Raw genomic sequence first — 15,529 nt, forward strand, 5'->3', positions numbered from 1 at the left:
GTGCAAAGTGACAAAGGCCAGGGAAGAAAATCACAGAGTACAGCAACCAATTAAAAGAAGAGGGGAAAAAAATGGTCCTTAGATGTGGGAAGTAGAGAACCATCAATCACCTTTTTGTGAATATTGTGAGTGGACAGAAACCATGGAAACCAAAGAGATGAAAAAGGAAGCTGAGGCAACACAAACAGCTTTAGGAGCAGAGAGGAAAATACGAAAATTGACATAGACATAAAGGGAGACCCACAAGGGTGATAGATGATATGCCATACAGTAGGTGTTACATATGAGCAGTCTACGATGAAAACAAAAGCAATTCCTTGTTGTATATGACATTGACGAAGAAATTGGGTTTGACCTATAACAGTTCTCTCCTGCTTTCAAACATTTCAATTTAGTAGCAATAAAAATCCCTATGAATTCTAAATGCAATTCTAATTGTGCTTATAAATGGTAGTTTCACAAGTATGTATGTTACAATAAACTCAAATTAGAGGTAAATTAAACCTTAATTATATCTAGCAAGTTTTATGTCCTAATTAAAAATAGTATTCTAACAATAAAAATGACTTACCACCTGAATTAGCTCTGCCACAGTTGTCTAATCTTCCTAAACATTCTTTGTGTGCTCCAACTCCACACTTAGAACATAAATAGCCTTGATAAAATGTTCCCCTGTAAAATAAAATTAGGTAGTGGTACATTAGAGGTGATAAATTCCACGCATAAAGGAAATAAGAGACATGACAGAAGGTATTAGAAGTCATCTGCTGTTCTGCATAATGATAGTCTTTAACGGCTGGAGAAAAAGTGACAACTGACAAGCGGCTCATCTGCTTTTCGTCACTAGTAGCCATTTAAAAACCACAACCAGACAGTTCTTCTGGACTACTAGCAGAATAACAATCTCCATTAAAATGTAGCCCAAAGCAACATGGGCACAGTACACGTGAAACTGTACCGTTATGTACCTATCCTACTTATAGATCTACACGTCATTTCATCTCAATGTAAATTTGCCTAGACACCATAAAGAATAAGATCCATTTCAAGAGAGTTGTAAGTTTGAATATATGTTTAAGCATGAAGGATTTTATAGGCTATATGGCAAATATTCTTGACTTTATATTTGTTCATAAAAAAAAAAAAGCTACATAGGCAGGTACACTTCAGTAAACATTCAGATCTGCTAAATAAGGGTCACTTTCCTTACTCTAAATGTTCTCCAGTTCCCCTTAAGGAATTGGAATCTGAATTTGAGTCTTAGGAAACTGATTTATTTTCAGATTTCTGCTTGACTTCTCTCTTAGGTACAATTCACTGAATGGCTAACAGGGAAACAGGTTTTTTACATGTACCTCTGAGCAATTTTGAGTTCCATCTACTGATGTATTTGCTTACTCTTCGTACTAGACTTATGTGTCTCCAAGATTATCCTGACCAGTTTGGAGTGATTATGCATCCCAGTCCAACATGACACCTTTAGCTTCAAAGGAAAATCAGGTGTCTCATACGGAACACAGGATTGAACAAGTTAAACCTGAAGGGAATGTACAGCAACTGCTATTTACTAAAGCAATTTCTAGGCTGTTAGTGATGAAATATATTTTTAATTAAATTCAGAAGCACAATATTTTTAAGTATCAGAATACACAAACTTAAAGACAAGTAAGTAGAAAGCATAAAAATTATGTTAATGCAGTCTTCCATTTTTATTTTTTTCCTTATTGCTACACAGGAATGCAAGATTCTCTAGATAAAAGTATAGGACATAACATTATCGCTCACTACAGATGCTTGTAAGACTAGGATTTTATCCCCACCTAGTCTAGGCACTAAGGTTCAGATTTTTTTGTGGGTTTGGTTTTTTTTTTTTTTAAGTATTTACACATTAGCTTATGTTTGAAGCTTAAAATGACAATCCATTTTAAAAAGTGATTGAGGCACTTTAAGAGGCTAAGTCCAGTAGATTTTCAATACAACTTAGATATCCAGGGACATGTCTATATACCACAAGGTAGCACACTTGGGGATACCCAAGCTATCTTTGAGCAAATTGCCATGCTTATGCAGAACAATGCAGCATCAGGTGGGCTGTGTCCTGAAAGCAAGACAGCCGCTTCTCAGCAACAGCAGTTAGTGCAGTAACAGAGACACAATGACTCAACTATACTGCTTCAAATTCAGAAATTAGCCCTGTCATCTCTAAGTTCAGGATGTCTGCACCTCTCTTCATAGTCACTTCGACCTGATTGCATTCAGGAAAAAAAAAAATTATCAAAAAAAAAAAAAATCTCTGAAAATCCAGGTCAGTCTAACTGTTCAGGAAAAAGGTTGCTAAAGTAAAAAATACATGACAAGGAGGAACATACCTGAGGCTATTTTATTCCATGCCTATGCTTAAGAAAAGAACTACCCATACTTCAAATGCCCTTTCTAAAACGCTGTGGCTACATTTTTTGGAACATCAACAATATGCAACATAAGCCCCCGAACTGGCCAAAGTTTACAAAGCTTTTGCATCTGCAACTTAAGACTATGAAATTTAGGTTCAATACATACCTCTTTACCATTGGACATTCCATATTTACAAAAAAAGTGGCTCCTAAAAGATAGCTCAAATAATGAATAAGAAACTACAGATGTGCATGCACATGTGTGTTTCAGAGGAAAGAGGCAGCAAACATGGAACTTCTTAGCTTAAGTTAGCCTTACAAATCCTTGTTCATGAAAGCATTAGTTGTCTGCTAGCATTTCTTACCTAGCTTTGCAACATCTATCTTCAATTTGTCTACATATCTCTGGTTCAGAAATGCCTGTTAATGCCTCACAGTTATTTTCTGTCTCACAAAGCAATCTACCCATATCAAACATTTATGAGCATCGCCATCCTCTGATTTTCTGAAAAAATATTCCATCTGTTCTTGTGACTGGTGGTCTACAGCAACGGGACCTGTGGAACAGCCATGGTAGTCAAAACTGTACAAAACGGTGGTCATTTACATAAGAAGTCCTGTATTAAATAAAGCAATTCACATAAAAGAATCATTATAAAGCAGCCTTCTGATAAGCGAGGAGCATTCTTGAGGTTTTGAGTTTTTAACAGCACTCCTGCTAACATTTAGAAACTTGCTAATACAACAAGAAATACTACATACAACTTCATGGCTTGTTTGTCCTGGACAAGTAAACAGCTAGCCATGTGTTTCCACATACTCCTTTGACCCAGATATTTCACCTGGGAATAAAACAAAATAAAATAAAAAAAACACATAAAAATGTTACCTCAGAAGCATCTGACAGACTTTGCAAGACGTCACGCGACTGAAGGTATGCATTTTGAACTCATGAAAGCTTGTATCTGCATAGTCTGGCCGTATGTTTGACCTAAAAAAAATTTTGAAAATCTGCTTTAAACCAATGAAAACCAGAGCGTAATGCAGCATTCACAGCAGGAAATCTGAATCCATGAACAACTAGTTTTATTTACACTCTGATGTTTTTCACTGAGGTGAACCAGAAATATGGACTTTACCACACACCTTGAAATGAAATCTAAATTATGATATGCGGACCTGGTCCTTAAAATACACCCTGTAACTACCTTAGCTGTCACAATACTAGAAAACTATACATCAAAACAAACATAATTTGTTTTTTATTCCCATTCAGTAACTAGGATCATTTTATGGACCTAAAGAATGCTCACATTTTCATTCTCAAATATTTTGTTATGTGGATATACAAAAAAGAGCAGCTCATATGGAGAACCACATATTGAAAACATGAGCAGCAAATTTGGGACAGTTAGGTCACAATTATGCAGCAATATGCTAGATAACACGAGTGATTTCAAAAGCAGTTAGAAAACATTTACTGGGGTTTGGCTAGTCTTTCTTAAATATGTTGCCCAATGCCTACAGCTGTTGCTTCACACACTTAATTTAACAAAATAAAATAGAAGATCACTGTTCACACTGCTAAGATACCAACACACTATTGGCTTATTTCCAAAGATCACATTTATGTGTGAAGCACTGGTCCATTTACTGTACATGTGTTTTGTTTATCCTCCCTACTGATCCCTTTTAAAAACAGGAGTATAATTTTAAAATGACCCACTCATCATTTTATGGCACTGGTGACTGTTTGCAGGTTTATTTAAATTTTATTAAGTGATCTATTCCTTTTTTTGTCATCTTCCCCATTTCCAAGACTGGGGGTGGAGGAGAAGAACAGGAATTTTTGATTGATTTATCCTTTTTTTTTAATTCAGTGACATCCCCAAACTAGCTTAATACTGTCAAAACCAGTAAAAATGAAATGCTAGGTACATAATTTAATATTAAGCTAGACTCATTCAGACAAGAAAAATATATATACAGTAAGGATTAATGTATTTTTAAATATTATTTACATTGGAATGCTTAGGATTCCATAAATTTCTCATATCTTTCTAGCAAAAACATAGGACTGCAAGACGCATAGGAATTAAAATAGGAAAAAAATCCTGAGACTAAGAATGCAATAATCTACAACACTCAAAGGAAAGACCAGAAGCTTTTCTGACACAAAAAATTACAAATTCATGCATTAAAGTTGGAGATACTTATTAGATAAGTTTCATTTTTATGTATTATAAATAACTTCTAGACTAAAACATAGACCAGCCACAAATTCCAATGAAACATAAATATAGATAATCATGCATCAATCTCTCCAGGACTGAATGAAAAGGCTTATGAAAAAAACATTCAAAGAATCTGTTTAAGTACCTAGTGTCAGAAAGGTCAGTCTTCTAATCCGTCTGCTGAAAATGAACGTGCTGAAAATGAAACTGTACTCAAAAAGCAAATGGGATTTTGCTTTTATGCTTGAGAATAACCTTACACTTAGTACTGTCTTAACTAGCTCACTAGTGTTTCTCTTCCTGCTATGATATACAAGATGTCAATACCACAACTCCTGCTAACTAAAACAGACATGGATACCCATTCACAGCAGGAAAGTACAGGTATCGGGATAAAATTAATCTCAAAAAAGTAAAGAACATTTTAAACCAGGAAAACAATGTATTATTTGGGGGCTGTTAACTCTGCAGAGCAAGGCCTGTATTTCACAACATGTTTGCCAAGGGGCTGCTAAAACCTCTTAGGCTACACAGTTAACTACGGACAATCCTGAAAACTCCCTAGAACAAGTTACAGTAATTACAACCCCAACAAAACCTGCTTTTTGTTGACCATTTGGTTCAGACCAGGATACCTTGCAAAACCGTGTTAAAAGTATCAGCCTAACATGAAGAGACTCATCAGATTTGAAAGGATATCAAATTAATCCTAACAACCTGACCACTTTTCAAGAACAAACCAAAGAAAAAATCCATTCATTTAAATAGAACAGGATCACTCTTCAAAAATAATAAGCATCGTGGATGAAAAGAAAAAAATTTACAACCTCATACGGACAGTTGTTTAACACAAACATGTGACTATATAAATTCCTTCCGTATGTAAAAATTTTCTTCTATTCTTCTCTCAGGCTATGTTCCACAAAAGATTGAAATACATGAACTACTGAAAATATACCTCCTATTAACAGAACAAAAATGATACACTGTGTTCATTCTTCTTTATATTAAAAATAGTGTTTTAATTTCTTCGTATTTTATAAAGCCATTCAGTTTCATTTTACAGTCCTTAATAAAAAAAGTTACTCTTGAGAGGATGGTGTGGTTTAACCCCAGCCAGCAACGAAGCACCACGCACTCTCTCCCCCCGCCCCCACAGTGGGATGGAGGAGAGAATCAGGAAAAGTAGTAAAACTCGTGGGTTGAGATAAGAACGGCTTAACAGAACAAAAGAAACTAATAATGATAATGATAACACTAAAAAAATGACAGTAGTAATAATATAAGGAATGGAATATACAAAACAAGTGATGCACAGTGCAATTGCTCACCACCCGCCAGCTGACATCCAGTCAGTTCCAGAGCAGTGATTCCCTGCCCCCACTCCCCCCAGTTTATATACTGGGCATGACATCACATGGTATGGAATACCCCGTTGTCCACTTTGGGTCAGCTGCCCTGGCTGTGTTCTATGCCAACTTCTTGTGCCCCTCCAGCTTTCTCACTGGCTGGGCATGAGAAGCTGAAAAAGCCTTGACTTTAGACTAAACGTCACTTAACAACAACTGAAAACATCAGTGTGTTATCAACATTCTTCTCATACCTAACTCAAAAACATAGGACTATTACCAGCTACTAGGAAGACAATTAACTCTATCCCAACTGAAACCAGGACAGAAGAAAAAAAGCATAGTGCTAAAATGGCAAAGAATGAAGCTGTTGCCTCACAGAACAGCTGTCACAAGACCTTCCACCTTCTTCCAACATAAGTTGTTTTATTGCACCTATGGGCTAAACTATCAGATTATAATGTGCTAAACAAGACAGACAATTTATTCAGATAAACAGACTTAAAACTTCAGCTCCCTACTGTATGCTAAAATTTGGATACATTTGTCCTACTTGCGTAAGTAGAAGAATATACAACTGAAAACATATAATACAATACAAACTTTAGAATATCATGCAAACTTCAATTTATCTCATCCACTATTACCTACAGGAGGACCTAGTTTGGTTCCAAGTACTACTCAGTTCTTCAGGATCACAAAAATGTATCACAAAGAGTGAATCCCTCTGTTTCTTTAGACCCCACCAAGTTTTAGTTTAGTGATTGTAAGATTCTAACAATTACCTCAATAAATTCTCTATCTAAAAACCTGTTCTATCTTCATCACCTACACATCTTTCATACTCCCTATCAATTCACTGCCATCTAACTTCATATATTACCGTGTTGGCTAAGGCCAAGCTAGCACAATGATCTTCTAAAATAGCTTTTTTTTTAAAAGACATGAGCCTGAGTAGCTCTTTTAGGGGCACACAGCAACTATTCATAAACCAAAAGGACCTTTTAAATTTAGCTAGCCCTTCCTTGCACCACTCAAAAGATACCATTTTTCTCCCTTTTTTCCCCAAAGCCACATCACCCAGCAGGAAAAGTTTCAGAATCCTTAAAATCAAAGGAGACACCACTGAAGTACATCATCCATAGATTAAATGAATCGAATCTGGAGGGGACTAGAGCCTCAGCGTATTACAGAAGACCCTGTGCAGAAAGAGCAGGAATCAACAAGGCAAGAAACATAACCTGCTGCTCAGTCTTTCTTTTTGTGCAGACTTAGAAGATTCTTCCAAGCAGTTGTCTCAAAATGAACAATGCCATTGCAGTCACTGAGAAGAACAACGTTCAAGTTTTCTTTTGTCTCTTCCTTTCTATTTCTAATCATTTGTCCTAATTGTCTTCAGATTTCAGGTCAAACAAGAATGGGAAAATGTCAAGTGTTTCATTTCAGTTTACACATCAGCAAAATATATTCTCAAATTTGAGAGTCCATCACATTTCAAGAAGATCAGGATTTTACCCATTATCTCATTATTCTCTTCATAATGAAATAGTCTATTAAAAATACTAATATTTAGATACATTGTTATCAGTTGATTCATGTTAGACAAGAAGGCACTTCATCACTGCTCAAAAAAAAGTATTCACATTTATGCAAAAGCAAAGTTTCCAGTCATCAATATTCTGATGAAGGCAAGAGAACAGTGCAAAATAAGAAATAATATGCTTACTCTGAAGCCAGAGTCCTGCAAAGTGAAGCACAATATAGAAAGATAATTAATGATACAACAAAAAAACAGAAAAAACTACAGCAAAAAGATAATGTGTATTATCTACTATAAAAGTAGAGGTGGAATAAGGAAAACTTTATAGAAAAATATATATTGCAGGGCTAACAGCGGACAGGAAAACTCTTGCACATTCTAATACCTGATCAGTCATGCTGCATTATGGCAAATCCAGTTCTGTAGTCACATTACACATCACATCAGATCAAGTCTGAGATAATCTGAGATGTATATACCAGTATATATCAAGTAGCAAGTCTTTTAATGTAAAGCCTGAAACTTAATGAATCTAGGGGTTTTATATTTTAGTTTTCAACATATTGTTCTTCAACAAATCAAAAATAATGCAAAAATAACCCAACTCAATACCACATGGAAGTTTCCAACTAGAGATTAAGGACAACTCATCTGTGACTGTTCAAGCCCAAACACTACAAGGACTGTAGGAAATTTTTTTCCACAAAACCTTTCACACTGAATAGCAAATACTATTTTTTGAGTTTTTAAATACAGTAAATAAAGCCAATAACTTCAACAGAAAAACAGCAAAGCACAGCATACAACTTTTCATAGTTGTGTCCAACCATAAAGAAGCTTTTTTCAGTTACAGCATTGAAGTCTTACACTGATACCCTGAGAACACAGACCAGAGCTGCCACAACACACTAAAGAGAACATTTCATCCTTCTCAAATTTTCTTCCTCCTTCTATTTTCCAACCTGTGGGCATGTTCCAAGACATAGAAAGAACCTCAGTATTAGGTCAATATTAATTTTAAGTTTAATACTAAGAATATTTTCTTCTTCAGAAGGAGGATTTCTTGCCAGGGGAAAAAGAGAAAAAAAAAAAAAGGAAAAAAAAGGAACCCACACACAATTGCATACATGATTGTTATAAAACTTCAAATATAGTGAAGCAATTTCTGTGGCTAGCATTAGTAAAGTCTAATTTAGAACTTAAACTGGGTTCCTTCCCTATCACAGTGAAACAGTCACCAGTCAAGCCCTCTCACAGGCTCCTCAGTCCTCTTTCCACAACAACTTCTACTAAGGGGTGTCCCAGCCTCACTGCAAATGAAACGTTTTATCCATTTCTGCTGTTGAACAATATTGATGAGTGGCCAGAGCAGGAAGTCACCCATATACCAGGAATACTTCATCTGAGGAAAATAACGACAGAGATTATGTTCCTCATTTTATGGTAGAACTCACTTATTTTTACAAGCAATGTGGGGAGTCAAAAGTAGTTTCCCTTCCCCTCTACTTTTTCCCCAGGCTGTTTTAACTCCTACACTCTAGCAGAGACAAAATGTCAGGATACAGAAACAGAGTGAATCTGTAATTAGGAATTTTTTTCCAATTCTCTCCTCAATTCAGCAGCAGAGACAACCACGAGTGCCCTCTCCTGCATAGTGCTGGATCCCCCATAATCAGATTTACTCCAGTCACTACAGCAACGTCCTTGGGCTGCCCCTAAGCCTTTGAGTAAAGCTTTCACTTTCCAAGGTACTCGCAGAATATTAGTCCCTCTGGGACCAATTCGCTGCTACACCACGAACCCAGAGGCCTGCAGATGCTTGTCTTGCTAGTCTCCTCTGTCATTTGGACGCACAATTCTTGTCTCTGCATCAGCCATCAAAGCCACCATTGAAGGAGCAGAATGACCGTCTTCTTCAGTCAATCCTGCATCTCTGAACAGATCTTTTGCCTGTAAAGTTTGCAGAGTTCAGTGTAGACAAGAGTTATCTGGGTATCTTATTTGATTGCCCTTGAGATCATCAGACTTTGGAGCACTCCATTTTTGCTGACCTTACATGTATGAAATATTCCCCTTTTAAAAATACTTCTCCACATTTACCATGCCACTTCTTTCTATTGACTCTTACTTCTCAGAAAAGTAAATTGATCATAGGCCAACTCTGTCTTCAGTCACCCACTTAATGCAACACCTTTATAAATGGTGTCAGAATGTGTCATATTATCAACAGTCCCCCACAAGCTTTTGCAGTCAGAATTCATTCTAGTAATAATCTTTGCCTAGATTAGTGGCACAGCTGACCACAGAATAATGCTATAGATAGCCCGAAATTATCTTGTCAGACAAGACATCTAGATGCCTATTCTTACGTCTATAGAATAAGGAATAAATTCTCTCTACTATCCTACCTCAAAACGCCAAAATAACTGTGCACATGAATAAAATGAAACAGTTTAAGCTACAGTTTTCTAACACTTTTGTATAGCGGTTGGGATAACAGTTCAAAAACTTAAAGTAATTCTTAACCCTCAAGACACCAACATGTCACAATCAAAACATTAATACTTAAGTCAAAATAAAGCAATGAACCTTGGCAACCTTGACATATCTGACAGTGTAAGTTCGATACCTCATTTTACAAAACTGAACTTTGATCATCTTGGGTCTAAAGCGTTTCCAAAATGCATACTGCAATGAAAAGTGTACATCATCAATATCAAGCAGCTTAGGTAGGATTTGTTACTGTCATTTCCTTACTTAATCAAAACTACAATCTGATGGGAAAACATAAAGATCAGAATGTGTCTGAATAGCAATAGCATTTGGCTACCTTATAGCAACACTTTAATTTAGCAGCATTCTTACATTCATGTTTGTTTCCAACAACAAAAACTATACAGAGTGCCTTTCACAACAGGTTGGACTAAACATATGAATTGTAGTTTCTTCAGTGGGCTAGGCACAAATATGCTTCCTGTTGCTGTCAGTTTAAACTTCCTCCACACAATTAAGGCTTACAAAATAAAATGCACCAGAAAACCACTAAACTTTCAGCCACAAAACTCTATCTTACCTCTCTACTAAATACGTAATTACTACAGATAACATGTCCCAAGAGAATAAATAAAAGGCTAAGAGATAGTTTACTACAGCTCCTTCCTTTTCCCATGTGGAGAATAAGTGCATTAGAATCCCAGTCTTCCTTTCCAGAAAGGCCATATTTCTAAAGATAGAAACAATGAAAAAGCCCTTATTTCACAAATTTTAGCATACTGAGTACATCTTCCCTTAGACGTTTTGCCCTTCAGATGTTTCAGTATTAGCCTTACAGATTTTAAGAACTATTGTCTCAAGTTTGTTTTGCAGGGACATATTACTGAAAGCCTACTGGCTGCCAACAAATCTAACAAAAATATAATAAAGGGACAAAGTATTATGTTGATTAGCTTAATTAAATTCTTATAGCAAGTTTAAATTTTAAATAGGAAATTAATGAAATGCAAATAACACTGCCTCTACTGAAAAAGAGCATACAAAAGAGAAGAGGTGGTATTATAAAAATGTAAAAAGTAGAAGCAATTAGATTCTGCAGTCTTTGGCTCCTGGTTATGGGTGTCAATCTCATAGCACAGCACTAGCAACAAAAAGGCATCCAGCAGCAGAGAGCACTGGAAGACTACCATCTTGTGGCTTCATATTCTGCAAGGAGTTAAAGGAAGGAGACTTCAGAACACAGCACAAAGAAAAATTCTCCTCTTTCTTTTATTCTAAATCTATTTACTATTACCTTTAATGCTACCAGTTAGAAACTGTAGTTTAAACAACCTGCCTGCAAGGTCCACTGCTGTCCTCCACTAGTGACCAGTTCTTCTGTATTTCTTGCTGTATTTTGAAGGGCATTTCTTTTAATTGCTTCCTTGGCAGCTTTTCAATACTACCTTGACTTCGCCAATTAAGACCTGTACAGATTCCCCCCCTCCCTGGGTCTAGGCCACCGAGAAGGTGTTGCTTAAACCCATTACAAACATCTCAATTAATGTTGAAAAATTGCTTCTCTGGAGTACTTAATTAACAACTCAACTTTTCCTTCCCAGACTTCACATATTTTTAAACTGAATTTATTTTTTCTTAAACTGGAAGGAAAAATGTATTACAGGAAGAAAAAAAACAAACCCTGAAAAATGTTTGCTATTGCTTGGATATATGCACGTCATTTTTCCACCACAAAAAGCACATACACACTTAATTGCAGGAATTGCAGCACATATAGGAAAATAAAGAAAAAATATATCATAGAGAAATGCAAAAGTAACCCTTTGCAAATGGATCAAGAAAGCTCCTTTCAAAAGTGAATTAGCTGCATATCAAGAGCAGGTGCTGACCTAGACACTGTTGAGTAGATCACTACTTCTATTAAATACAGAGAAAGCAAAGGCATTGTAAACACTGACTGAATCAAGCCATTCTTCTCAGGGGACTGATGATAAACCTCACGGGTATCATTTAAGCCCAGAGATGTTCCTCCAGATTGTCACAACTCAGTGAGGCTGTCAACTTGGATAGAAAACGAACCTTCTCTTTCCCCAGCAGCAATGTCACAAGCATGTTTTTCTGAGTGACCTGAACAGCAACAAATGCCCAGATCTGGATGCTCTTCAGTTGGGAACAGGCTGTCCAGCAGAGTCACAGGCTCTCCATAACAGCACAGTGAGACAGCTGCCCTTTCTTTGGGGTTGACAGTTTTCCCCAAAAATGGAAAAACATGCTAAGAAGTTCTAATGATACTACTTTTTTTTTTTTTTTTTTTTTTTTTTTTGACTCATTTTTGCAGAAATGCTATTTAGGTCAGGTTTAAGATCTTTTTCCCATATCAGTCTCTTTAAGAAATGCAGTTGTGTCACAAGAAATTACACAGGGTTCAATTGTATGTAGATGTTTGCAAGATATCCCATAATTTCAAAAGTCCATTATATTTGAAACTAAGTAGCTGTTTCACTTAATTAAAACTTGGCTTTAGAGAGCAGTTAATGTATGTATGCCCACTTGTGAGCCAAGAGGCATAACAAATAAGCAGATGAATGAAGTATCAGAAAAGGAGTCTGCAGTGAATTGCAACTGTTTTAAGTATTAAAAGAAGAAATACTATGGGGAGTTCAGATAAAACTCACTACCTTGAACTCTCCTCAACTCTCAACCCGGAGTTAGACCTTTGCATTTTAGAGCTGTTATTATTCTGCACTCCATGTTAAGCTTAAAATAATTTAAAATGCTCCATACAGAACTGTTCAGAATTATGGACACCCTGAGCATGAACTGCTGAAGAACATTTTAAAATGCATGTGACATGAAATCTGATGCTGTACTTATGCAGTATAGCCTATAAAGAAAATGGCACAGGTTAATAATACCTGAGGACACTGCAATTTTTGCTTCCAGTTTTACTTATTGTACTAATATTTGACATCACTGCAGAATATGCATCAATAAACCTAGATCTGCCATAAGTATTTCTAAGTTATTAATTGCTAACAGAAATTATTTACGAAGACAGTCCAAGTTAAAATTCCTGTTTTGTGCCAAAGTGACCACTTTTCAAAATTTTAAGTACCTTAGAAGTTAGCCATGACAACTGATACTAAGCATCTCAGAACATTTTGGAAAATTTAACTAAGCAATAAAATATAGCTAACATTTATCACATATTTAAATGTTTTAATTAATATCATGGACAGCAGAAGTTAAAAAACAGAAAACCATATATGTTACTGTCAAACAAGACAAAAAGCTTTCAGCCAAACCTCATATGAAGAATTTCATGCAAATGTGGTTCCAAGAGATATTCAGCCTCACTCCCTGCTCTGATACGCAGCAGACTTCCCTTAGAATCCCTAGAATCCTTTCTCTCCGTCCCAACTTTTTTTCCTTCTTAAAAATGTGATACACAGACGTGAGGGGTGGAATGTATTGGTTTTGTGCAGCAAGGCTCGGGGGGGGGGGGGGGGGGGGGGGAGTTACAGGGGTGGCTTCTGTGAGAAGCTGCTGGAAGCTTCCCCTGTATCCGACAGAGCCCATACCAGCCGGCTCTGGGACGGACCCGCCGCCAGCCAAGGCCGAGCCAACCAGCAATAGTGGTAACGCCTCTGTGATAACATTTTTAAGAAGGAAAAAAGTTGGGACAGACAGAAACAGCCGCCGGAGAGAGGAGTGAGAACATGTAAGAGAAACAAGCCTGCGGACACCAAGGTCAGTGAAGAAGGAGGGGCAGGAGATGCTCCAGGCACCGGAGCAGAGATTCCCCTGCAGCCTGTGGGGAAGACCATGGTGAGGCAGGCTGTCCCCCTGCAGCCCAGGGAGGTCCACGGTGGAGCAGATCTCCACCTGCAGCCTGTGGAGGACCCCACGCCGGAGCAGGTGGGTTCCCAAAGGAGGCTGTGACCCCGTGGGAAGCCCACACTGGAGCAGGCTCCTGGCAGGACCTGCGGATCTGTGGAGAGAGGAGCCCACGGAGCAGGTTTTCTGGCAGGACTTGTGACCCTGTGGGGGACCCGCGCTGGAGCAGTGTGCTCCTGAAGGACTGCACACTGTTGAAAGGACCCATGCTGGAGCAGTTCTTGAAGAACTGCAGCCCATGGGAAGGGCCCACGTTAGAGAAGTTCGTGAAGGACTGTCTCCCGTGGGAGGGACCCCACGCTGGAGCAGGGGAAGAGTGTGATGAGCCCTCCCCCTGAGGAGGTGAAGCGGCAGAAAATAACGTGTGATGACCGTAAACCCCCATCCCCGTCCCCCTGTGCCGCTGGGGGGGGTTTGGCAGAGAAATCCAGGAGTGAAGTTGTGCCCAGGAAGAAGGGAGGGAAGGTGTTCTGAGATTTGGTTTTATTTCTCATTGCCTTACTCTGGTTGATTTGTAATAAATTGAGTTAATTTTCCCAAGCTGAGTCTGTTTTGCCTGTGACAGTAATTGGTGAATGATCTCTCCTGTCCTTATCTCAACCCACAAGCTTTTTGTTATATTTTTCTCTCCCCTGTCCAGCTGAGGATGGGGGAGTGATAGAACAGCTCTGGTGGGCACCTGGCGTCCAGCCAGGGTCAACCCATCACATCCCCACAAACAGCAGAACCAGCTTTACATTTGCACTACCCTTTCTTTCCACACGAAACATTCTGGCTCTGTGCAACTATCACCATTTCAACTGATCACTTAAAAGAACATGCTGCCATCTAATAGACAAAATAAGAGTGCAGAGACAAAAACACAAATAAATAATGCTTTTTCAATCTTTACAAGGATTGTATTATTTACTGTAAAAAGGTGAAGAGAGAAAATGGCATTTTTAAGGGGTATTGTCACTAGAGGTGGGCAATGCCATTTCACGAAGGATGATTTTGAGCTTCTTTGCTCCTGAGAAAAGAAGGTAGAAATGCTGATTACTTACAGCTCATTCCCTTTCTCTGTTCCAGCTAGGCTATTATATTTCAGAATCATCTTTGAAGATGCCACTTACTGAATTAATCAATCAATCAATTCTCCACATGCTAATACTTAAACATTCTGGTTTGTCACATCAAAGAGTCTCCGTCAAGAAGACATGTTATATAATTAAATTAACCATATCACAAAGTAAATTGTGCTTTTGATCAAGAACACATAACTTCTAAGACTTTGCTAGGAAATTTGCTTATTTGATCATATGATGAGTGGCTTTTTTGAGATCAAGGAAATTATCTTGTTAACTTTTTGGAAATGTACTGCATTGTTTCAAACAAGATAATGGCTTTCTTTTTCCTTAACAGCCTACTTCCCTAAAAAGCATGGGAGATGGACTGCTTTGAGGTAATCTATTCCTGTGTAACATTTTTAAACACCACCTGATAGGAACAAAGCTCTGTCACACATCAGTATTTGTAAATCAAAAACATCAATACTTTACATACACTAATATTCACTGGCTGAGTCCTATTTGTGGAAGTTCTAAGTCTTACAAATCCAAATTTACAAAGTTGCTTGCCTTGATA

The 15,529-nt window shown here is 37.6% G+C and overlaps 1 protein-coding gene across 1 annotated transcript in view; it reads right to left on the reverse strand.

The window, feature by feature from the left end:
* Positions 1-15,529, reverse strand: part of VAV3 (vav guanine nucleotide exchange factor 3) — a 182,622-nt gene that overhangs the window by 74,225 nt on the left and 92,868 nt on the right. The window contains exons 16-17 of the mRNA XM_075038815.1: positions 3,283-3,384; positions 572-672 (exon numbers count right to left, since the gene is read on the reverse strand). Of these exons, the coding sequence (XP_074894916.1) occupies positions 572-672; positions 3,283-3,384 (203 nt within the window). The remainder of the gene's footprint in view (positions 1-571; positions 673-3,282; positions 3,385-15,529) is intronic.

Source organism: Buteo buteo, chromosome 10, assembly GCF_964188355.1.
Source record: "Buteo buteo chromosome 10, bButBut1.hap1.1, whole genome shotgun sequence".
Classification (NCBI taxonomy): domain Eukaryota; kingdom Metazoa; phylum Chordata; class Aves; order Accipitriformes; family Accipitridae; genus Buteo; species Buteo buteo.